The sequence below is a fragment of the Onychostruthus taczanowskii genome, unplaced genomic scaffold, assembly GCF_017590055.1.
Source record: "Onychostruthus taczanowskii isolate IOZ18803 unplaced genomic scaffold, ASM1759005v1 scaffold106, whole genome shotgun sequence".
In the NCBI taxonomy this organism is placed as follows: domain Eukaryota; kingdom Metazoa; phylum Chordata; class Aves; order Passeriformes; family Passeridae; genus Onychostruthus; species Onychostruthus taczanowskii.
In genome coordinates this window covers 681,799-703,367 of record NW_024497186.1, presented here as the reverse complement: position 1 = coordinate 703,367, position 21,569 = coordinate 681,799, and the positions used below count along the sequence as shown (strand labels likewise).

At 61.2% G+C, this 21,569-nt stretch overlaps 3 protein-coding genes across 5 annotated transcripts; 2 read left to right on the top strand and 1 right to left on the bottom strand.

The window, feature by feature from the left end:
• The first annotated feature begins 623 nt into the window (after positions 1 to 623).
• On the top strand, positions 624 to 15,643 carry ARHGAP45 (Rho GTPase activating protein 45). 3 transcript variants are annotated; one of them, XM_041417014.1, is made up of 23 exons: positions 624 to 820; positions 2,497 to 2,821; positions 3,978 to 4,121; positions 5,107 to 5,191; positions 5,270 to 5,342; positions 5,615 to 5,693; positions 5,883 to 6,020; positions 6,231 to 6,295; positions 6,554 to 6,664; positions 6,924 to 7,004; positions 7,198 to 7,377; positions 7,542 to 7,679; positions 7,896 to 8,086; positions 8,377 to 8,516; positions 8,847 to 8,924; positions 9,163 to 9,264; positions 9,492 to 9,655; positions 9,865 to 10,053; positions 10,406 to 10,543; positions 12,510 to 12,748; positions 12,984 to 13,242; positions 13,361 to 13,463; positions 13,631 to 15,643. In XM_041417014.1, exons 1-23 carry the CDS (start codon positions 731 to 733, stop codon positions 13,957 to 13,959), a joined length of 3,441 nt encoding a protein of 1,146 aa, XP_041272948.1. In that variant the 5' UTR covers positions 624 to 730; the 3' UTR covers positions 13,960 to 15,643. The 3 variants fall into 3 exon arrangements, with proteins under 3 accessions (XP_041272948.1, XP_041272930.1, XP_041272939.1); XM_041416996.1 differs by lacking the exon at positions 624 to 820 and adding an exon at positions 1,004 to 1,557; XM_041417005.1 differs by lacking the exons at positions 624 to 820; positions 8,847 to 8,924 and adding an exon at positions 1,004 to 1,557.
• A 396-nt stretch (positions 15,644 to 16,039) lies between these two features.
• POLR2E (RNA polymerase II, I and III subunit E) lies at positions 16,040 to 18,443 on the bottom strand. The gene is made up of 8 exons (XM_041417038.1): positions 18,287 to 18,443; positions 17,990 to 18,164; positions 17,730 to 17,845; positions 17,278 to 17,358; positions 17,069 to 17,127; positions 16,808 to 16,886; positions 16,602 to 16,675; positions 16,040 to 16,317 (listed from the first exon to the last, which is right to left on the bottom strand). Exons 1-7 carry the CDS (start codon positions 18,341 to 18,343, stop codon positions 16,610 to 16,612), a joined length of 633 nt encoding a protein of 210 aa, XP_041272972.1. The 5' UTR covers positions 18,344 to 18,443; the 3' UTR covers positions 16,040 to 16,317; positions 16,602 to 16,609.
• Positions 18,444 to 18,750: 307 nt separating this feature from the next.
• GPX4 (glutathione peroxidase 4) lies at positions 18,751 to 20,603 on the top strand. The gene is made up of 7 exons (XM_041417051.1): positions 18,751 to 18,900; positions 19,139 to 19,233; positions 19,390 to 19,534; positions 19,615 to 19,766; positions 19,894 to 19,918; positions 20,216 to 20,275; positions 20,350 to 20,603. Exons 1-7 carry the CDS (start codon positions 18,802 to 18,804, stop codon positions 20,380 to 20,382), a joined length of 609 nt encoding a protein of 202 aa, XP_041272985.1. The 5' UTR covers positions 18,751 to 18,801; the 3' UTR covers positions 20,383 to 20,603.
• Positions 20,604 to 21,569: the final 966 nt, after the last annotated feature.

The following is a 21,569-nucleotide window of genomic DNA, read 5'->3' as shown; positions in this document are numbered from 1 at the left end:
TGTCCGATGTCCCCCGATACTCCCGTTGTGAGGTCGCGATGCCCCGTGCGTGGGAGAGTCACGGTGGGACTGTGGGTGCACAGAGCCCGGGGAGGGCAGGAGGCAGGGCTGTGACCCCAGAGGGCCGGTCCCGGCACCGCCACCGAGCCTACAGAAGGGCAGAGCCGGGAGCATCCAACAAGTGGGAGCCCAGAGCCCCCCATCCCACCCAACCCCACACCTGGGGCCTTCAGAGGGATGGACATTCAGATTGTCATCCCTGGATGGATGGACACCCCCAAACAGGCTGAACTCCCACCAAAGAGAGTTCCAAAGAGAGGGGCTCAACCCCCCCAACTCTGTAAGCCTCAAACTGCAGCACTGAAACCCTCTGAGAACTCCCACCAAAGAGAGTTCCAAAGAGAGGGGCTCAACCCCCCCCAACTCTGTAAGCCCCGAACTGCAGCACTGAAACCCTCTGGAAACCCCAGAAGTGCCGGGGTCCCGCTGCCCCCTGTGACCCCGCAGGGCAGCCAGGGTGCCCCTGGCCCCGGCCTCGCTTCTGGGTGCGCGTTCGGCTTTTCCTGTTTCAGGTCGGGCTGCGAAGCCGATGAGGAAACGAGGCGGCGTCACACGCGCCCTCCTGACACTGCGCCCCGCGAATGTGACCGGCGCCGCGAGGAACCGGTACGGCGGCCAGGAACCGGGCCGAGCGAGGGGCTGAGGGCAGCGGCTCGGCCCCCCGGGAACAATGTTCTCCCGGAAGAAGCGGGAGCTGATAAAAACCCCCTCCATCTCCAAGAAGAGCCGGGCGGGAAGCCCCGTCCCGCAGAGCCTGCCGGTGAGTGCCTCCGCCGGACCCCTGGCACGGTGGGGGCTGTAGGGGCACCGGCACCCACGGAACTGCTGGGTAGAGCCACAGCTTGGCAGTGGGGCCCTGGATACGTCCAGGAGGTCTGTGGAGAGGAGGGAAACCAGAAAGAACCTTACTCGCGGGGCTGGGGGTGGGATTTTTACCCCTGATGAAAGGGACGGAGCAGCCACCGAGGGAGGCGAGAGGGCAGGAAGGGACAGGGAGGAAATAAGGCGGGGGGGCTGCTGCCGAGGCTTTGGGAAGGGCAGAGAGACTCACAGACCTCCCTGGGGACCGGGATGAGAGCGGGGCGACCGCAGGCTCGGCCAGCCCCGGTGCCTCGGCTCTGCCAGATATTTATTTATTGACTCGTGGAACCCCCCGGAGCCGGAGGGGCCGGGAGGAAACGCTGCCCGCCGGGGCTCCCCGGCGCACCCCGCACCGCCCGCCCCGCGCCTGCGCCCCAGTCCCGCTGCGGGAGGCGACACCGGGCTGGCACGATGCTGACGGCGACCCGGAGCCCACCCGCGGCTCTTAGCAGGGGACACCCGTCCCCATCCCCGTCCCCGAGTCCCCGGGAGAGGGGCCTATGGGTGGCAGCCAGCGGGATGCTCGGTCGGGCTGCGGGTAAGAAAAGCTACAGCCCCTCGGCGGCGGCGGGCAGAGCCCACCCGCCCCAGCGCTCCCTGGACTCGCTGCCCCGCACGCCCGCCGTGAGGCTGACGGTACGGCCGGGGGCACCCCGAGGCGCCGGAGGGAGGGACGGGAGGCACCGGGGCCGCTGCAAGCCGGGAGGAGCGGGACAGGGCTGGGGTGATGCCCGGCGTGCTGGGGCGGAGGTCTTTGTGCCTCCTCGCAGCCCCATGGTGGTCTGGCCTCCCCGTGGGGATGGGCTCCCCCGTTCGCCCTCGCCCGCGGAAGCCTCGTGCTCTCGGTGCTCCGTGTCTGCTCCGCCGGTGCCAAAACCACTTCCGGCAGCGCCCGCCCGGGGGTGCTGAGACCCCCCGCGTTCGTGTCAAACCGGGTGCCGGGGGTCGCTGGTGGGAGCTGCTGAGGGGCTGCAGGGTCCCCTCCCCACGCCCAAGGACTCTCACTGTTCGTGTGGCCCTCAAGCCGTGACAGCTCTGAACAGTGCCGGTACCAGCCCCTCCCTCAGTGCAATTTTACCCCTAGAAATTTGGGGCTTCCTCCATCTGTAAAATACCTGTAAAACCCAAACAATAGCATGGGAGGTGTCCCTGTCTCTGCCTCCTTCCCCAGCATAGCAGCTGCTGAAAAAGAGGAAGAGACATGCGGGCCGGATCCTGCTGCCATTTTGCTCTTTTGGGGTCCCCAACCCCCTGGACAGCCCCATCACGGTGGGTGCTGGGTTGGGCAAACAGTGTCACCCACACCGTCACTGTGTGCCCCTCATGACAAACACAGACCCAGAGGAGCTGGCAGGGACTGATGGGGGCAGCCAGGCGAGTGCCTAGACCCTGCCCACTCTCCCATGATGGTCCCCAAAGGGGATCCCTACCTGGGGAAACTGAGGCACGACAAGCTGCAGGATCTGGCACCAGTCCCCCAAAGCTACAGCTCGTTCTCCAGGATGGTGGTGTGGGGTGCTTCCCTCTCTGGGGTCCCTGCCATGCTGTACCCTCACAGTCACCCTCGCTCCCCAGGAGCTTTCCCGCAAGGATTGCCTGGAGGCGCCGGGCTCCAGTGGGGAGCTGCCCTCTGGCAGTGCCAAGCTCAGCAGCAGCCCCAGCGCCGTGGGCACCCTGAAGCGCCCCACCAGCCTGAGCCGCCATGCCAGCGCCACCGGCTTCTCCCTGCCCACGGCCCCCCGCGCCGGGCCCAAGGGCCACAAGACCCCCATGGCCTACAGCCCTATGGAGGGCGGGGAGAGTCCCTTCATCGACCCCGAGGACATCTCCCAGCTGCTGGCGGACGTCGCCCGCTTCGCCGATGCCCTGGAGAAGCTGCGGGACGTGGTGCTGCGCGATGGTGAGTGCCCACCCCGCGGCTAACAGCTGCATCTCGGCACCCTGGCACACACCCACCCGTGGCTGGGGAGTCTCTGTCTGGGCCAGAAGGCTGCAGGACCCCCGGGGCAGCGTGCAGCTGCGGTCAGAGTGGTGGGTTAGTGTAGCTCGGAGCCAGGATAACGCGGCTTCCTGCCTGCTATTTTCATCCGCCCGTTTTCCTGTTTACAGTGCAGCGGTGCCAGCCGCCTGCCAGGGCCCCCCGGCCACCACGGGGTGCCGGGCACGGCCCCCAGCCCACCAGGGCAGCCAGCAGGAGGGGCTGGGTGGTCTGCAGGCTCATGAGCAGCTGTCCTTGCCTGAGGGGACGCAGGGAATGTATCAATGCCGTGGTCTGGGGGCATATGACACCACGTTGTCAGTCCTGGTTTTGCAGAAATCCCTTTCCAGCCCTGAGCTGGGGGCTGGGATGGGGAGGTGTCTTTGCCTGGCTGGGCAGTGGGTGCTGATCCCCCATCCCAGCACTTTCCTGAGGGAGGTTCCTCACTTCCTAACCAGGCTGTCAGTCCCCAGCCCTAGATCTGCACTAGGGGGTCTTGGCCAGACCCCTGGGCTGGCAACTGGAGCCCGCAGAAGGGAAGGTCCTGGGGGGAACCTGTGGGATGCAGCAAGCCTGGCTGAACCAGCCAATCCCTCCTGGCTGGAAGCGTCCATCCGGCAGGAGGGAGGGAAGGAAATGGAGGAAATTCCCAAACTGCTTTCAAAGGGAAAAGTTACTACGGAGGAAAAAAATGCTTCAAAGGTCAGACTGCCCCCTGGCCAATAGCAGGCTGGGCAGGACACACAGGGCCACGCTGTGGGGAGGTGCTGGGAAAGCAGGATGTGGCTGTGCCAGCCGGGTCAGACTGCCCCCTGGCCAATAGCAGGCTGGGCAGGACACACACGGCCACACTGTGGGGAGGTGCTGGGCAAGCAGGATGTGGCTGTGCCAGCCATGGGGAGCCCTGAGGCCGGGGGGATTTGCTGCATAGTCTGGGAGATGGCAGGTCCCTGCCTTGGACGTGGCTGGGAGGTAAACAGGGGACACAGGACAGGGATGCAGAGCAGAGACAGGGAGCAGGGACATGGGGCAGGGACGTGGCACAAGGATGCAGCATCTCAGCCCCCCTCTCCTGCAGACCCCAAGGAGCCTCAGCGGCCGCTGGCCCACGAGTGCCTGGGTGAAACCCTCCGCATCCTGCGCCAGGTCATCAACAAGTACCCACTGCTCAACACCCTGGAGACCCTGACGGCCGCTGGGACCCTCATCTCCAAAGTCAAGGGTGAGACAGTGGTGCTGGGAGCTCTGTCCCACTCCCCTCCTGCCCCACGGTGGGGTGGGAGGGAATTGGGGAGCCCGTGAAGGGGTTACCAGGAGTGGAGCTGCCCCATGGACTGGTGGAGAGGGCAAAAGCATCGTCTGCCTCTTGGTGTGGTTCAGCTTTAAGGATGATGCAGTGTCAGAAATGACAGATCCTGCCTGGGGGTTTCCAGGCACAGCCGCAGGAAAAACAATGAAATAATCAGATCCTGCTCCTGGCAGCCTCTCGTGTTTACGGAGCGGGGTCTGGGAGGTCAGATCCCAGCTGGGCACCACCTCCTGCTGCTGTCACCCACGGGGAGGGGGTGGCTGCACCTACCACAGGCACAGCACAACCTTCTGAGTCACCCATGTCTTCCTGGACACCAACAGCCACCACAGGGGACAGCATGGCAGGGGGGCTGCTGGTTCCACGTAGGGATGGGAGGGAATGGGCTTGGAGCAGACCCCTCCCCACCCCAAGGAGCTGACCCAAGGTCTGCCCAGCAGCCCTGGTTGCTGGTGTCCCGTGGTATGGGAGCTTGCCAAGCGCTGTCAGCCCCAGTTCCTGCTGCTTGGTGGTGGTTCCTCATTTGACTGCGGGCAAGAGCCCTCCTGAAGGAGTTCATCCTGCTTGGAGAGGGCTCTGGAGGAGCCGTGAGGCAGGGCAGGCAGTGGAACAGGTCCAGCAGCACTTTTCCAGCAGCCCTGAGTAACGGGAATAAACAGAAACATGAGCCAAGAGATGCTGTCAGGGACGTCAGTCCTGGGAAGAAGAGGGGGAAACTACTGTGCTGGAAAAATGCATTGTCCACAGGGATGATCCTTCCCTCTGCTCCCTTGATTCACCCCAGCCCCTTCCCCATCCCCAAAGCCCTCTCTGATACCAGCGTGAGCTGGCAGGTCTTTCTGCTGGGACAGGGACGGCTGCTTGTGGCAACAGGGCTGTCACATTTCCTCACCTCCAGGTTTCCACTACGAATCCAACAATGAGGCGGACAAGCGGGAGTTCGAGAAGGCTGTGGAGACCATCGCCGTGTCCTTCAGCAGCACGTAAGGCAGTGTGGGCAGCCATCCCCTGAGACAGCCCGTGTCACTGTGCTGAATCCAGCCCTGCTCCTCTCCCCACAGGGTGTCCGAGTTCCTCATGGGGGAGGTGGACAGCAGCACCATCCTCTCCATTCCACCCAGCGACCAGAGCCAGGTGAGTGATGTCCTGGATGGATACCTTGGTGCTGCTGCCATGTGTGGCTGGGGATCACACAGGGCTCTGGCTGCTCCCCCCAGCTCTGGTGTGAGCCCAGAGCAGGCTGTTGCTCCAGTCACAGTTCCATTAGCTACGGGGCACAGCCTGGGCACAGCTGACTTCCAGCAGTGGCAAAAAGGCTCCAGTAGCTTCCATCCATCTGGCCAGCCCCTCCAGCTGCTCCCCATCCTCTTGGCTGACCAGTCCCTCTTCTTTCCCAATTCCCAAAGACTATGGAGAGCCTCTGTGGGGGGATTCCTGGGCCCAGAGGAGATGGAGTGCCCTCGGGCATGGACAACTGTGACACAGGTAAGCAGGATGAGTCTGGGTGCAAGGCTTGGGGTCTGTGCAGGACCAGCACCTTCCCCATCGTCGCTGCTGTCCCGAGTCACACGTGACTGCTCAGCTGGGGAAAGGCAGCAGAGCTGGTGGCACCGGGGCGGGCACAGAGCTGGGGGTGTTTGCACTGGAAGCTCAGGAGTGTCTGTCCCTGCACAGCCCGTCCTCCTGCTGAAGAAGTGGATGTGATGCTGCAGCGCTGTGAGGGGGGCGTGGATGCTGCCCTCCAGTATGCCAAAACCATCTCCAAGTACATGAAGGACCTGATAGGATACGTGGACAAAAGGACCACAGTGGGTGAGTGGGGGGATAGCAGGTGGGTCTCTTCTGGAGCAGGTCTGACCTCATGGGACAGGTTGAGGCCCCTCCTGGAGGAGGCTGATGCTGCCAGGGCAGTGGGAACCTCCCTGCTCAAGTTCCTCATTGATTTTTCAAAAGGAGATCGGGTTCCACCTGGGAAATCCCAGAGTCTCATGTGTCTTTTGACTTTCAACCTCTTCCTTCCAGAGGCAGAGTTTGCCAAAGCGCTCCAGAAGATAGCAAACATCTACAAGCAAATGATCAGTCAGGAGGTAAGTCCCCAAGTCCCTGAAGCCCCCAGTGCCAGGCAGGATTGGGAATCAGAAACTGGAGAGCCCATTCCATGTGCCCCAGCTTGGGAGGACATGGGGGCAGCTCTTTGGAGCCCTGCCTGGAGAAATTCAGGATGGGGCTTTTGCCAGCAGTCACCAGCCTTACCTTGCCTCTGGTTCTTCCTCCCCAAAGGATGCATCTCCTTGGGCTCACGCTCGGTGCTGGGGCTCAGGGAGATGTGTTTTTCTCCTCCCCAGACCAGCATGCCTTTCCTGTCCATCTATCTGCTGGCCCTGGAGCAGGACATGGAGCACGGGATCTCAGTTGTGCAGGCAGCCAGCGCCCTGCAGCAACAAAGCTTCCTTCAGGTGAGGGGACAGAAGGTCCTTCCTGGGGTTGGAGGTCCTGGTGTTGCAGAGGTGGCGCTTCCTTAGCTCAGTCCAGAGGGAACCTGCATCTAATACTTCCCAGACTGTAGATTTCCACCCCTGGCTCAAACCAGTGCCTGTGCCGGGAGTGCCAGTGACCACCACAGGGCACTTCTCTGTGCAAACTCTTGGGGAGGGCAGAGCAGGAGTGCTCAGCTCAGGTCATCATGGGGCTGTTCCTCCCTCCCTCCCCACGCAGCCACTGATGGTGAGACGCCTGGAACATGAGAAACGCAGGAAGGAGATCAAGGAGCAGTGGCACCGGGCGCAGAGGAAACTGGTGAGTGCCTGGGTTTGTGTTCCCAATCCCAGCCTGGAGCAACCTGTGACTCTGAGGAGCAACCTCCTCTGAGGCTGCTGGGCACCCTGCCCCTCTCCAGCAGTGTTGAGTGCCTCCGCTGTGCTGGGGGACCCTGGCAGAAGCTGGTGACCCCCTTGCTGGGCTCCAGCCTCACCCTGGCTCTCCCTGGCAGCAAGAGGCAGAGGGGAACCTGCGCAAGGCCAAGCAGATATACATGCAGCGCAGCGAGGAGCACGACAAGGCCAAGTACATGGCAGTGAAAGCAGAGGAGGAGCAGCAAAACACCACCAGCAGCATCACCACCAAAACCCTGGACAAGAAGAGGCGGCTGGAAGAGGAAGCCAAGAACAAGGTAGGAGGGTGACAGCTCTGGAGGGGCCTCCTTGCTCCTGCTGTCCCCTGAGCCACGTGGGGTGAACTGATCCTCAGGAACGCCTGCATGGACAGGGTCCAAGGGGCTGCTCTTATTCTCCTCACCTCTGAGCTTTTCCCATTCCTTGCTCTCCCACCTCCCAGGCAGAAGAGGCCATGGCCACGTATCGTACCTGCGTGGCCGATGCAAACACGCAGAAGCAGGAGCTGGAGGACACCAAGGTGAACTGTCTGCGGCAGATCCATGAAATGATCAAACAGTCTGACCAGGTCATCAAGTCGGTGAGTGGGGCGTCCCCAGGGTGGGAGGTGGCTGTGCCCTGCTCTGGAGAGCTCAGAGCTCCCTTCCAGCAGAGCTGCCCCTATTCCAGAGGGCGTTTGGGTGGATGCAGAGCTCCCCTCTCCCTCAAGATCAGAAAAGCTCCGCTTTGTTCTCCTGATTTCCCACCTAACCCAGCCCACCAGGCTCACGCCTGTCCCTCTCCACGTCGCTTTTAGGTCACCATCTCCTTCTACCAGCTCATGCACATGCAGACAGCACCTCTGCCCGTGAACTTCCAGACTCTGTGTGAGAGCAGCAAGCTCTACGACCCGGGCCAGCAGTACGCCTCCCACGTCCGGCAGCTGCAGCGCGGCGACGAGCCCGACGTCCAGTACGACTTCGAGCCCTACGTGTCCCACAGTGCCTGGTAAGGGAGGACAGGGTTCATTCCTGGGTAATGCTCCAGTTCCCTTCGTTATCTCCTGCCACCCACGCCCTCCTGCAGGAGGCAGGATGCTTTCAGCATTCCTGAAGGCAGCTCCTGCTGGGAATGCTGGGGCTGGACCAGCTGGGAATTGCTCTCTTATCCTTCAGTTCATCCTAGATGAGACAGGCTGTTGAGCATTTAAGAGACTGTGATTGTGTAGACTGGTGGATGGCAGCCATAAAGTCTCCAAGTGTCCTTCCTTCCCATCCACATTCCCTTTTCCCCTCCAGGTCTCCCTTTACTCAGGCACAGAAGGGCAGCTTCAGTGCCACTGAGTTCTCCACGAGTGCAGAGGGGGCTGGGGCTGGCTCGGAGGGAGCAGCAGGAGCCAAGGAGTCGCCAAGTGGGGCCGGAGCGGCCGAGAGAAGAGGTGAGACTGCACCCAGAGCTCTGCATCCCCTCTCCCATGTCCCCCCAGAGTGGGACCCCCAGGGTACGAGGGGCTTTGCTGGCAGCAGCAGGACGGGCTGGGAGCCTCCTCCTGAAGGACACTAAATCAGATCTGTGGCATTTTGCTCCCTAAGAAACTACTGCCCATCTTCCCATCTCCCATTTCCTTGCTGGGTGTCACTGGAAGCACCAAACCCCACCAGCAGCTTCCCTCAGTCATCCCAGTTTCTCCCAGCATCCAGGCTGTTCTCCAGCCATTCCCTCCTAAACACAGACAGCAATCCCAAGGGACTGTGTGTTCTCTCTGCAGGTGGGAGGGGACACAAGGTGCATAAATCCTGGCCAACCTCTGTCACTGATGCTGACAGCAGCCTGGATTCCAATGCAGGTAGATATGGGAACAGCCCAGGAGCCCCTCCCAGCACAACCAATCTAAACCCAGAGCTTCCCAGTTAGGGTAGGGAACCATCCCCTGTTTTACCAGCCCTGTGAGAACACTGCTGTAAATGACCATGCTGATCCCAGTCTCCAGTGGGATAGGGTGGGATTTGATGGCATGGGGTGAGCTCTCAGGAGAGAAGCAGCTTTGCAGGTGGTTCACTGGTCTGTGGGTTTTCCTTGGACAGGTGAGTTCAGCCACAAGCTGCAGCGCCTGTCATCCAACGGCACCGCGTCCTCCAGTGAGGAGCTGGAGGAGAAGGACAGCACCACCACTCCCTTTGAGCAGAGTAGGTGACAGGGTGGGAGGTGACAGTGCTGCTGCCACACCCCCCACCACAGCGGAGCTCCCCACGGGCTGCTTTTCCCAAATTCTACAGGCAAACCCAGCAATTGCTGGAGGTCCCTGGTGGTGTCCCCAGCAGCTCTGCCTTTCCTGAGGGATGAGCCCTGCTCAGACCGGTGACAGTGACAGTCCTGCTCAAGCTGTTCCTTACCTACATTTCCTTTTCTGTAGGCATCAACGGGATCACCCCGGAGCTGGCAGTTCCCACAGGGCCCTTTCGGAATGTTGGCTTGTCCAAGGCTGCCCAGACCCACCGGCTGAGGAAGCTCCGTGCCCCTTCCAAGTGTCGGGAGTGCAACAGCTACGTGTACTTCCAGGGAGCCGAGTGTGAGGAGGTGAGTTGGGACAGCTGGGGCTGGAACCCAGCTCTGACCGTGGTCAGGAGGACATTTCTCCTGTGGGGAGGGTTCCAGGTGGAAAACGGTGCTTTCCTTTGGTGCTGCAGCATCCCCAAGGCATTTTTCCTGTCTCTCACCATGCTCTGAGCAGTGCCTGCTGTCTCTGTGGCTGCCCCTGCCTCCACGTGTTCCCCTTTCTCTTCCAGTGCTACTTGGCCTGCCACAAGAAGTGTCTGGAGACCTTGGCCATCCAGTGTGGGCACAAGAAGCTCCAAGGGAAGCTGCAGCTCTTCGGGCAGGACTTCACCAAGGCGTCTCGGGGCAGCCCGGACGGGATCCCCTTCATCGTCAAGAAATGCATTTCAGAGATTGAGAAGCGAGCCCTGAAAACAAAGGTGAGTGACACTCCCCTCTCCTCCTCCTCCTCCTCAGCTGGCTGAGCCACAGGCCCTTGGAAGGATCCTCTGGAAAACCAACAGGCTTGATTTCAGATTTCCACAGGGCAGGGAGCCATGGATGAGCTTGGCCTAGATACCCCAAACTCTACCTTTGGAAAATCACCTCTCCTTCCTCCTGCTTTCCTGTGCAGCAGGAATGACTGAGCTGGAAGGAGATATCCCAAAATGACTTCCCAAAGGGATTTCCCACTCCAGAAGGAGAGGGTGGGAGCACACAGCTCACTGTCCCATGCAAACATGACGAGGAACCTCTCCCCTCACTTCAGCTCCACTTTTCTCTCTTTCACAGGGCATCTACCGAGTTAACGGTGTCAAGACACGTGTGGAGAAGCTTTGCCAGGCCTTTGAGAATGGGAAGGAGCTGGTGGAGCTGTCCCAGGCCTCCCCTCACGACATCAGCAACGTCCTGAAGCTCTACCTGAGACAGGTGAGGTGCTGAGGCCTCGTGGTGGGCAGGGAGGGGAGCCGGCCAGAGGAACCAACCTGGCAGGAGGAATTCTGCACAAACTGGCCTCAGTGACAGGCTGGGTTGGGAGGGAGGAGGAGTGGGTTGGTCTTGGAGATGGGGCCACGGTGACCCCCCCCAGCTCATCCCACACGGCGTCACTGCGGTCACAGCCACAGCACAGCGACGTGCCCAAGCACTGAACAAGGAGCGCTCCACCCCTTCCAGTTGGGGAACTGGCTACCCAAAAAGGGAAGGGGCCAGCAAAGGTCACCCTGCAGGGGCTGAGTCATGTCCCCATGGGGTGGGCTCTGACCCTGGAGTCGTCCTGGGGGGGGCTTAGTGGGGTCTCTTCCCCTGAGCTCACCTTGAATGGGCTCAGCAGGGTTCCTGCCCCTTGGGTCACCCTGGGGTGGGCTCAGTGGGGTCTCTGCCCCTGGGATCACCCCTGGGTGGGCTCAGTGGGGTCTCTGCCCCTTGGGTCACCCCTGGGTGGGCTCAGTGGGGTCTCTGTCCCTGGGATCACCCCTGGGTGGGCTCAGTGGGGTCTCTGCCCCTTGGGTCACCCTGGGGTGGGCTCAGTGGGGTCTCTGTCCCTGGGATCACCCCGGGGTGGGCTCAGCAGGGTCTCTGCTCCTGGGATCACCCCTGGGTGGGCTCAGTGGGGTCTCTGTCCCTTGGATCACACTGGGGTGGGTTTAGTGGGGTCTCTGCACCTGGGATCATCCCTGGGTGGGCTCAGCAGGGTCTCTGCCCCTGGGATCACCCCTGGGTGGGCTCAGTGGGGTCTCGGCCTCTCGGGCCACCCCAGTGTGTGCACAGCCCCAGCACCCCCCACCCTGTACCCAAACTGCCGTTGCAAACAGCGTCACCCACATCCTCCGAGCCACCGCAAGGCAGGGGCACGGCGGAAGCCGCTTCTCTCTTGCAGCAGCCGTGCGTTAACTCTTTGTGCTGCCTTTTTCTGTAACCACTCCCTCTCCCCAAGGGCAGCTGTGTGTTACCTCCCAGGGAAAACACATCACATCAGAAGTCAAGGACTCTGAGTGGCTTTCATGGTTTTTTCAAAGAGAAGCAGAGTGGAAAAGAGAGGGGAAAATCAGTGCTGAGCCCCAACCTGAGCCCTTGCTGCAGAGCAATGGGTTAAAGTCCTTCTCTAAAGGGGTGGATGGAGGGAGCCCGCTCTGCTGTGAGGCAGCCTGTCCCCAAAACATCCGTTAAGGCTGCTCTGAAAACATCCCCAGCCATGTGGAACACCCAGCAGTCAACACCAGCTCCTTCTGCTTCACACGAACTCCAGAGAACAGTTTCCCCTGCCACAGCTCCACCTCTGCTGCAGGCTGTGCCCTGCACATCCCGTGCCCTTCACATCTTGCCTCCCCCACCCAGAACAACCCATCCCTGTCCTCTTCCCAGCCACCCCTTGTCTGCTGGGGAACCCCCAGTTGGGCCAACCCCAGCCAGGGATTTTCCAGGAGAAAAAGGGAATCCCTGCACCTCAACCCAGCGGGGAGCACCCACGCGTGGATCAAACACTGCTTTTGGCTGGAACTTCACAAGTGCTCCTTGGCCAGGGCTAACGAGGCTCGACAGACACGCTCCAGGAGATGGATAAATAAATGTCACCTCTGGGTAGAGGTTTGCAGCACTGCAGGTCACAGGCTCGTGGAATGGGTGTTAAAAGTGCTCTAAGTTCTCTTCAAGCTGGCCTCAAGCACTTCCAGGGAAGTTTCCTCACTGCAGAAATGCCCCAGGTGTCGCCAGCTCAGCAGCTCGGCACAGGTCCAGATCTTATGGAGGTGGGACCTGCTCCCAGGACCAGCATCATCTTCTCTTCTCTTCTCTTCTCTTCTCTTCTCTTCTCTTCTCTTCTCTTCTCTTCTCTTCTCTTCTCTTCTCTTCTCTTCTCTTCTCTTCTCTTCTCTTCTCTTCTCTCTCCTCCCTGCAGCTGCCAGAGCCCCTCATGCCCTTCAGGCTGTACAACGAGCTGATGGGGCTGGCCAAGGAGAGCCTGCAGGGCGGGGAGGCCAAGGGCCGCAGCGGGAAGGGCAGCCCCGAGCTGGTGGACAGAGGAGCTGACACCGACCGCGTGGTGCTGAGCCTGGTGCTGAAGCTGAGGGAGCTGCTGAAGGAGCTCCCCTCTGAGAACATGGCCACGCTCCAGTTCCTCCTGCAGCACCTGAGGAGGTGAGAGGGGCACGGCCAGAGCCTGTGTGGCTGCTGGGCACCTTCCCTTTATCCTTTATGGGGTGGGGAGGTGTGTGCAGCCTCCTCGCTGCAGCCAGGAGGAAGGGCTGTGGTTGCAGCTGCTTCTCTCCCCGTCCTGAGGCTCGAGTTCTCCAGCCCAGCAGCTCCCCCAGCCCTGCCCATGCACACCTCTCCCTCCTTGCTCTCACAAGCTGTTCCTCCCCCTCCTACCCAGGATCATGGAGGTGGAACAGGACAACAAGATGACCTCAGGCAACCTGGGCATCGTCTTTGGGCCGACGCTGATGCGCCCCAGGCCCACAGATGCCACGATTTCCTTGTCCTCTCTCGTGGATTATCCCCACCAAGCTCGGATCATTGAGGCACTCATCATCTTCTACCCCACCATCTTCGAGCACAAGGACATGGCACCAGCTGAGCCCAGCACACGTGGCTCAGGTGCCACAGAGGAGGTGGCCAGTGGTGCTGAGCAGGTAGGAACCCCCAGGGAAGGGGGATCCTTGGAGGATGTTCCATGAACCATCACTGGAGTCAGCTCCTGGGGAGTGAGAACTCCTCCATGCCCTCACCACCGTCCCTGTTCCCTCCCAGGCCCATGCAGGCTCCCAGCCCGTGGCTCCTCTTGGCACCAGCCCCTACCTGGAGCTGCCTTCGGAGAAAGGGAATTTGGCTTTCAGCGCTGACTCACTTGCAGGTCAGTGAGAGGCACTGCGGGTTCCCGGTGGGCACAGGTCCCTTGGGAGGCACGGAGGGCACACAGACCCATCCCCTGCCCCAGGGACCCCAGGTTTGCTGCAGGAAGTTCCTGCTGATGGCATGGTGCTGGGCTGGAGGGTGGCACAGAGCTCCTCTGTCCCACAGAGTCCGGCGACCGCTCCGTGGACTCCGACTCGGAGCTGGAGGACGCTGGGGAGCCACGGACACACCTGACCAAGCAGGGGAGCGAGACCAGCACGGAAGAGGTTAATTTCTGTGACGAGGGGAGCGAGGGGCTGCGGAGCAGGAGCTGCAGCGTGGGCCAGTCGGATGCAGAGGGCTCGGCTCCCCGCTGCTGCAGCCCTGGGGAGGAGCAAAGCGACCTGGAGGAGCACGCTGAGAGCCGCAGCCCCGGCAGCCCCAGGGATGCCACAAACCAGCCCGGCAGCTCTCGGGGCCACGGCAGCCACGAGCTGCAGCCCCGGCTCATCTAAGCCACCACAGACACCGGGATGGACAAAGGGGCAAATCCCCTAGGCTGCCCAGATGCTGGAAAGTGGAATGTGGAGGGGTGGGAGGGACATGTGGCAGCCCGGGGGGGTTTGGTGTGTCAGCTGCAGGCGAGTCCTGGCTGGAGCTTTCACACAAAACCCCTGAGCCCCTCAGTGTCCAGCCAGAGAACAGGGTCACAGCCTGCTGGGACCCCTGGCTCAGCTGGGGCCATGAAGGACCTTGCCTGGGAGGGAGCTGTTTGGACAAACCCTCCACTTGTTCAGGATTGGGGAGGAAGCCAGGGCTGTGCCAGTGCCAGGTGTTTTATTTTTGTTGTGCACCTGAATCCCTGAATCCCTCACCTGTGCTGTGAGATCAAGGTTGGAGGAGTCACAGGACCTGGTCATCCCTGATGGCTGAGGCTAGAAGGGAGCCAAGGCTTCCAGGAGTGGCATGAGAACAAGAATCACTCAAGATGGGCAGGAGAATGACACCACAGGAACAGATGGAACTGAAGGCAGCTCACAGGGACAGGGACACAGCTGGAGCAGCTGCATCATCTCACCCTGAGCCAGGCTTGGCTTTGGGGCTGTGCCAGGATCTCAGGGGATGTCCCTCACTGTCACCTGACTGAAGTAGGGTTCAGGATGGATTTCCTGCCCCAAAACCTCAGCACTGTGGCCCAGCTGATGGCATCTTCACTGCTGCTTGGGTTGACAGGCATTTGGATTGGTGGGCATTTCCCTCCTTGGCAGGAGACATGCAAGGAGCAGCCTCAGGCTGTGGACAGCCTTAGGGCAGGGTCTGCAGGGTCCTGAGCCCTGCTGAGCTGTCGTGGTTTGGTTGTACAGTCATTGCATCTCCAAAAAGCTGTGCTGCAAGTCCAGGACTAACTCCCTCTGCTCTTGCAACTGGGCAAGGGGCAGGTCCCCAGGGGGAAGTGCCTCTTCCTCCTCCTCCTCAGGGCCACCATGGCCTGGATCCAGACCAGCCCAGCCCCAGCCAGTGTAATTTTGAGCTTCCTTTCCTTTTCTGCAAAGACATGAACCAACCCTTCAACATGACACCACTACCTCTGCTGGCAAAGGGACTAAAGCCAAAGTGGGGTTTTTTTAAAGCTATGAGACTTTTCCTGCACTGAGGCACAGAGAAACAAGTAGAGTTTTAGCTTGGAATGAGCTGAGAGCCTTTTCCTTTGTTCTCCTGCTTGTGGAGACAGACCAGGTGGTGTTGGAGGGGTCTCAGACACCTTGGTACTGCAAAACCAGGCAATGGACAGGAGTTTTGAGCCCTCTGAAGTCGATGGAGAACCCATCTCAGCAAAGGTACATAAACCCAGGTGAACTCACAGGTTTGGAACTGAGCCAGGGAAGAGCTGGAGACCTGCAGGATTTGTTGTGCCCTCCAGTTCTTCCACAGATTTGGATTTTTCAAGGGCACAGTTGGATTTTTCCAGGCAGCAGGATGTGGGAATGCTGCTGCCACGGCGGTACTGTGTGTGTGTGAGGGTGGGTGAGGATGATGAGGGTGAGTGTGAGTGAGAGAAGGGGCTAAAGCTGCACTTGAGCTTCCCACAACAGCAGCTCCCTCCTGGCTGTGTCGATTCTGTGTTTGTCCTGACAGGCCTGTGCTGCTGCACCATGCTGCCTTGCTGTGTTCATACTGAAAAGCTTCCCAAAAAACCAATAAAACCAATGTGTTCTGACGTGTTTGTCCTGGGGATCAGGGTCTTCCAGGCTCCCTCTGCCACAGGAGCCCAAATCCAAATGTTTCTGGCACAACAAGTGAAGTTTAAAGCCCCCAGAGTCCTGGGATGGATTGAAATGAGTGCAGCTGGGGGTGATGAGCAACCCTCCGTGGCAGGGTCTGAGCAGCAGGGTCCCAAAGCAGGAGATCAGGGAAGGAGGAGGTAAGTCTGAACTGCAGCTTCCAAACTGCCCAGGGCAGCTGGTGAAGGCTCTGCAGGGCTCAGCCATGCTGCAGAGTCCTGGCAGGAAGAGATTCCAAAGAGAATGAAAATTATGGGAACTTGCAGAGTCTGGAGGCTTTGCCACAGGGAGAGGCTGAGCAACACTACAGCACTGAGGGTACAAACCTTTATTTCAAACAAGAGCCCATAAAACAGGGAGCAAAAGGCTTTCCCACTCGTTTTCTCCCATGGCTTCAGGTCTCCATGGCTGAGTCCTGGAAGGGACTGAGGGGTCACCACAAAGTCCAAGCTGGAAGACAAGGAATGAGGCCCAGTGATGGGGCTGCAGAGAGGCACTGTGGGAATTTCCTTGGATTTCCTTGCCATCCTGAAGTGCAGGAATCTCCGAGCGCCCGTGAACTGCTGGTGGGAGCCACCCAGCTCCTCACACCTGGAAGAGAAGCAGGGATGGCATCACCTCCTGCCCCTGACCTGAGCCTGCTCCAGGTCCCTCTGAACATCCCAAATCCCAGTGAGCACAGCCTGAGCAGAGGCACAGCCTGAGCAGAGCCACAGCTGACAGGGGAGCCTCACCCTGCTCTCCCCAGCAGCTCCCTCCATGAGCCATTTACAACTCTGAGATGTTTCCCTGGAAGCAGCTGCTTCACACTGACCTTGGAACATCCCCTGGCACTGCCCAGAGCCCCCCCAGGCAGGGGGGTCCCTCATCCTTACCCACTGTGTCACTGCACCAGTCTGTAGGTGATGTACCTGCCCGCCGTCTCGCTGGGCCTGATGATCTTCACTACCTGCAGGGCAGACACAGAGCTCAGGAAGAGAAGGAGACACTTTTTCTGCTCCAAGAGCTCCAAAATGCCCTTAAGGATCATCCCCTCCCTGCCCTGCCCCAGGGAGCTGCTGCCTCAGCCTGCTCCTCTCACCTGGCCACGCTTTATCCCGAAGTACCGGGCCACGGGGTCCCCAGCCTGGATCCTGGGGAGCTGGTTCTCCCTCAGTTTGCTGTGCTGGGGGTCAAGGAGAAGCTCCAGACACGCCATGAGCTGCTCATGGAACAGAAATGAACCCTGGCAGGAGGAGGGGTTTTCAGCCCAAATTCCATTACCCCCTGAGCAGGATGGAGGGACACTCAAAGGGACACAAAGGGACACTCAAAGGGACACAAAGGGACACTCAAAGGATACTATCGGGCCAGCAGCTCTGTTACCTCCTCCTTTGTCATAACCACGTGCTCTGGCACCAGCTGCAAACACAAGAGAGGCTGAGATACAACGTGTTTGGGAGGGGAAAAGGACAACTGTGTCCCTCAGCCCAGCCAGAGACCAGGAGAAGGACTCTGGGGGCAGCAGGAAGGCAGCCAGCACGAGGGAGGGGCTGTCCTGCCCCTGCTCACCTCGTGCTCCGTGATGTTGATGAGAAGCTCCTGCTGCAGGAACTGCTCCAGGATGTATTTGGGAGCCATGTCAACCAGGGACTGGAAGGAAAAGGCCCATCAGAGGTGGCTGGGGCAGCCCTGGCAGTGCTCAGAGCTGCTCCTCGGTAAGCACCTGGGCTCACACGGACACAGGCAGGCTGAGAATGAGCACATGGATCTCCTGGAACAGGGAAACATCTGTTTTTCCCTCCCCCAGCAACTAACTGCTCATGGGCTCTCATCTCTGCCACTGCCACCAGGAGCAGCTGCTCTGATTGAACACATCTGGGTGCCAAAAAAGAGCCTGTGCTAATGTACAACAGGCTCTAGGAGGGAAATTCAGGGCTTTTGTTTACCCGCAGCAACGCTAAGAAACAGACAAGGAAAGCTTTCACAGCTCCTGAGGGGGACACGGCCCTGTCCCCACAGACCTGCTTGGCCGAGGGGGTCATTCCCTGCTGCACCACGATCAGCGCCCGGGTGATGTTCTCCTCCTGCATGCGCTGGCAGTACATCTTGATCGTCTTGATCCCCACCTTGGGCTCCTCTGAGGAAACAGCCAGACGCGGGGTCACCGAGAGCACTCCGAACTCCCCTCCCCGAGGGCTCAGCCAGACAACCCAAAAATCCCCCGAGCTCCGAACCTCCCCTGGGTCGCGCTCTGAGCCCCGCCCGGGCCCGCGCTGCTCACCGGGGAAGAACACGAACATCTGATCGGTGGGATCATCGTTGTGAGCCACCAGCACGGTCAGGTCGGTGCGACGGGGCCGGCCCTCGCTGGGCTTGTCCCCGAACTGCGCCTTGAACTCCTCCAGCGTCTGATCCAGCTCGTCCTGGGTCACCAGGTACCCGCGGTCGTGGCAGAGCTGCGGAGGCAGCACCGCGCTCAGGAACCGGCAGGCGGACCGGCCTCCGCGCCCCCCGCCTCCCACCGGAACCCCACACACACACGAGGCTCGGCCCTCCCGGTGCCTCCGTTGTCCCGGACCTGCATGATTGTCTTGCGGATCTTCCACAGCCGGTACGTCTCCTCCTCGTCGTCCATCTTGGCCTCTGAGGCCTCCGCGGGCTGCCCGCGCTGCCGCCTGCCCCGCGCGCGCACACGGGGGGCCTCAGCCGCGGCGCCTCCTGGGAGATGTAGTCCACCGCGAGCTGCCCCCCGCCGCTGGCTCCGGGATCAACGGGCATCTCCGTGCTGCTGTCGGGGTGGGTCTGTGCTGCTGTCGGGATGGGTCTCTGGGTGGCTGAGGCTCCGTTCGGAATCCGCGGCCGCTCGGGAGGGAATCGCCGCCCCGGGGGCGTGGCCCGCAGCACCTGTCTCCACACCCCGCCCTTTGGTCTGTCCTTGCCCCCCGCCCTCGTGGTGTCTCCCGATAAACACCCCTGCGGCCACCCCGCCCTTCCTACCCTTCTATTGGTCAGCTTTCCATCCATCATCCCGCCCAGGCCGCCTCTCTGCGCGCTGATTGGCTGATCGGGCCGAAGGGGGCGGGGTTAGTGGCGATGGGCTGGGCCGGCGCGTTGCGGGGCGCGCTGTGGTGCTCGCGGGCGGCGGCGCGGGCAGCGCTCCTGGGACCAGGGCTGATCGCGGTGCGGAGCATGGTGAGTGCGGGGCTGCCCCGGCACCCCTCCGGCACCGCTCCGGGACCGCTCCGGGACCGCTCCGGGACCGCTCCGCGCGGGGCTGGGCCCGGGTCTCTCCCGCGGGGTGTCCGGGGCGGGCGGCGGGGGCTCGGGCCTGGCTCGGCGGGGCCGCGTTGAGGCTCCGCGGGGTCCCTGAGGGGGGCGGAGGTGGCGGCGCCGGCCGGCATTGCTCTGCAGTGATGCGCTCGCCCCGCAGTGTGCCCACGCGGACGACTGGCGCTCGGCCAAGGCCATCTACGACTTCACCGCCCTCGACATCGATGGCAACGACGTGTCCCTGGAAAAGTATCGGTAGGACGGAGGGGTCGGGCCCGGCGTGGCGGAGCGCAGCGCTGGGCGAGGCTGAGCCACAGCGGCTCTTGCGTAACCCTCACGCCTCGGCCGGGCGGGTGAGGGACCTCTGCCCCTGCCCTGCGGGGAATGGCAGCTCGTCCAACCCCTCTGCAGGGGCGACGTCTGTATCATCACCAACGTGGCCTCCAAGTGAGGGAAGACCGCGGTAAACTACACTCAGCTTGTCGATTTGCACGCCCGATACGCTGAGAGGGGTTTACGCATCCTGGGCTTTCCCTGCAACCAGTTTGGGAAGCAGGTACGTGGGGAGGGGGCTCGGGTTCCCCGGGAGTGTTGGGATGGCCCGGGGATCCTCACGGTCCCGGTGTGGCCCCTCAGGAGCCCGGGACCAACGCTCAGATCAAGGAATTTGCTGCGGGCTACGGGGTGAAGTTTGACATGTTCAGCAAGATCGATGTCAACGGGGATGATGCTCACCCCCTCTGGAAGTGGATGAAGGAGCAGCCCAAAGGGAGAGGCACCCTGGGCAAGTGAGTGTGGGAAGGAGAGCCCTGGGGACCCACGGCCCTTCAAGCAGGGAGGGCTTGGCCCAGGGCCTGGCTGGGGGTGAGGAAGGGCTTTTGTGTCCAAAACTCACTCCTGTTTTTTCTCTCCTAGTGCAATAAAATGGAACTTCACCAAGGTAGGACACTCTAGTGGTTTTGGTTGCCTCCTCTGGGCTGCACGTCCCTCTGGGGATCTGAGGGGGGTCCCTGGTGTAGGAGGGAGTCTCACTGGGCTCTGCTCTGTGCTGTTACCCCAGCTGTCAGGGCAGGAGCATCCCAAGGGGTTTCTTTATGTAGAGACCTTTGGGAACCCTGCCCTGCCCAGAGCACAGCTGAGGGGGGAAGCAAGTCTGGGGGGGCTACAGCTGCCACACCCCCACAGCTCCCTGGGGGAGCCCTGGACTCGCTCACCAGGGCTTGCTTCATTCCCACAGTTCCTCATTAACCGGGAAGGCCAAGTGGTGAAGAGGTACAGCCCCATGGAAGATCCCTACGTAAGTGCTGCTGCTGGGGAGGAGGGGAAGGCTGGGGATGTTCCTGGGCTACAACGCTCCCCTCTTGCCCACAGGTGATCGAGAAGGACCTGCCTGCCTACCTGTAGCTCCGCTCTGCTGTCCCCCTGCCTGTCCCAGCCCTGCTGCCCACGGAGCCTCCTCCAGCCCCATGAAGGGCTGCCTCCAATCCAGCTGCTGGTGGGGCAGCCCTGACCCATGGCGTGCACCTGCTGGACAGAGGCTCCCGGGGCCGTGGCCGCTGCGGGCAGGAGCAGCCAGAGCCCCCTGACAGTAACGAGTCCCCTGGCAATAAAGGCGTTAGGAATGAGCTGCTGTGTTCGCTGTGGGATGGAGCAGGGATGGGGCTGGGGCTGCTGCACAGCTCCTCTGACAGCCTGCAGTTTGCTGGCAAGCCAAGACCTTATGCAACTCCTGAGCCAAGCAGGGATAATCCTCAGTGTTGAGGAGGAAGTGCAAATCCGGCGTGATTCGTGCTCCCGAGGGGCTCCCTGGGCAAGGCAGAGCTGGGGGAGGTTTGTCCCCTCTGGGATCCCTCCTGTCCCCTCTGGGATCCCTCCTGTCCCCAGGAATCCTCCTGGCAGGGCAGGGCAGCAGAGGGGATGGGTCCACCAGTGGTGCAAACCCTGGCCAGGAGAAATTCCTGCAAAACAGAAGCCAGGCGTGTTGGGACACGGGCAAAACATCCCCTGCAGCCAGGGATGTGTCTGACCACAGCGAGCAGGATCACCCTCCTCAGGGCAGCGTCTTGCTGATTGTGAAGCCACAGCCGTGCCCAGCCAAGCCCATGGGGCTGGTGTCCCATCCTGGGCAGGGACAGCTCAGGTTCTGCCGTGCAGGAATGCTGCTGCACCTCTTCCCAGGGCCTGGGAAGTGCTGGGTCTCCCTGTCACATCCACAGCCACCTCAGGGAGTCTGTCCCCAGGGAAAATCCCAGGGTCTCCCAAGTCTGACACCCCTGCAGAGCCTCCAGCACATCAGGGGTGCTGGGAGGATCCTGCTCACATTTAGGGATCCCTCACTGGGGGTCACCCCATCCCTCCTTCCATGAGATACCAGCACCAGCAGTGCCTGGATGAGACGTCCCAGAGCTGTGGCAGCTCTTGCTTGGAACAGAGGCTCCTTTATCTGTGTTTTTACAACCAAGCCACGAGGGAGCTGCCTCATCCAAGGCCAGTGCCCAGGCTGGATCTAGCCAGGATCCTCTGCATGAGCAGTGGCTTCTCCCAGGCAGAGGAGGAGGCTTGGGACAATAGCCCTCAATGTCACTGATTTG

Bases quoted from the DNA above. Each gene is read 5' to 3' on its own strand.
- ARHGAP45 (XM_041416996.1), top strand. From the start codon at position 1,333: ATGCTGACGGCGACCCGGAGCCCACCCGCGGCTCTTAGCAGGGGACAC. The intron at 7,005-7,197 runs GTGAGTGCCTGG...TCTCCCTGGCAG, and splicing joins ACCGGGCGCAGAGGAAACTG to CAAGAGGCAGAGGGGAACCT. The intron at 7,680-7,895 runs GTGAGTGGGGCG...CGTCGCTTTTAG, and splicing joins CTGACCAGGTCATCAAGTCG to GTCACCATCTCCTTCTACCA.
- POLR2E (XM_041417038.1), bottom strand. From the start codon at position 18,343: ATGGACGACGAGGAGGAGACGTACCGGCTGTGGAAGATCCGCAAGACA. The intron at 17,128-17,277 runs GTGAGCAGGGGC...TTGTGTTTGCAG, and splicing joins TCAACATCACGGAGCACGAG to CTGGTGCCAGAGCACGTGGT. The intron at 16,887-17,068 runs GTATCCTTTGAG...CCCCCAGCACAG, and splicing joins ACAGAGCTGCTGGCCCGATA to CAAACTGAGGGAGAACCAGC.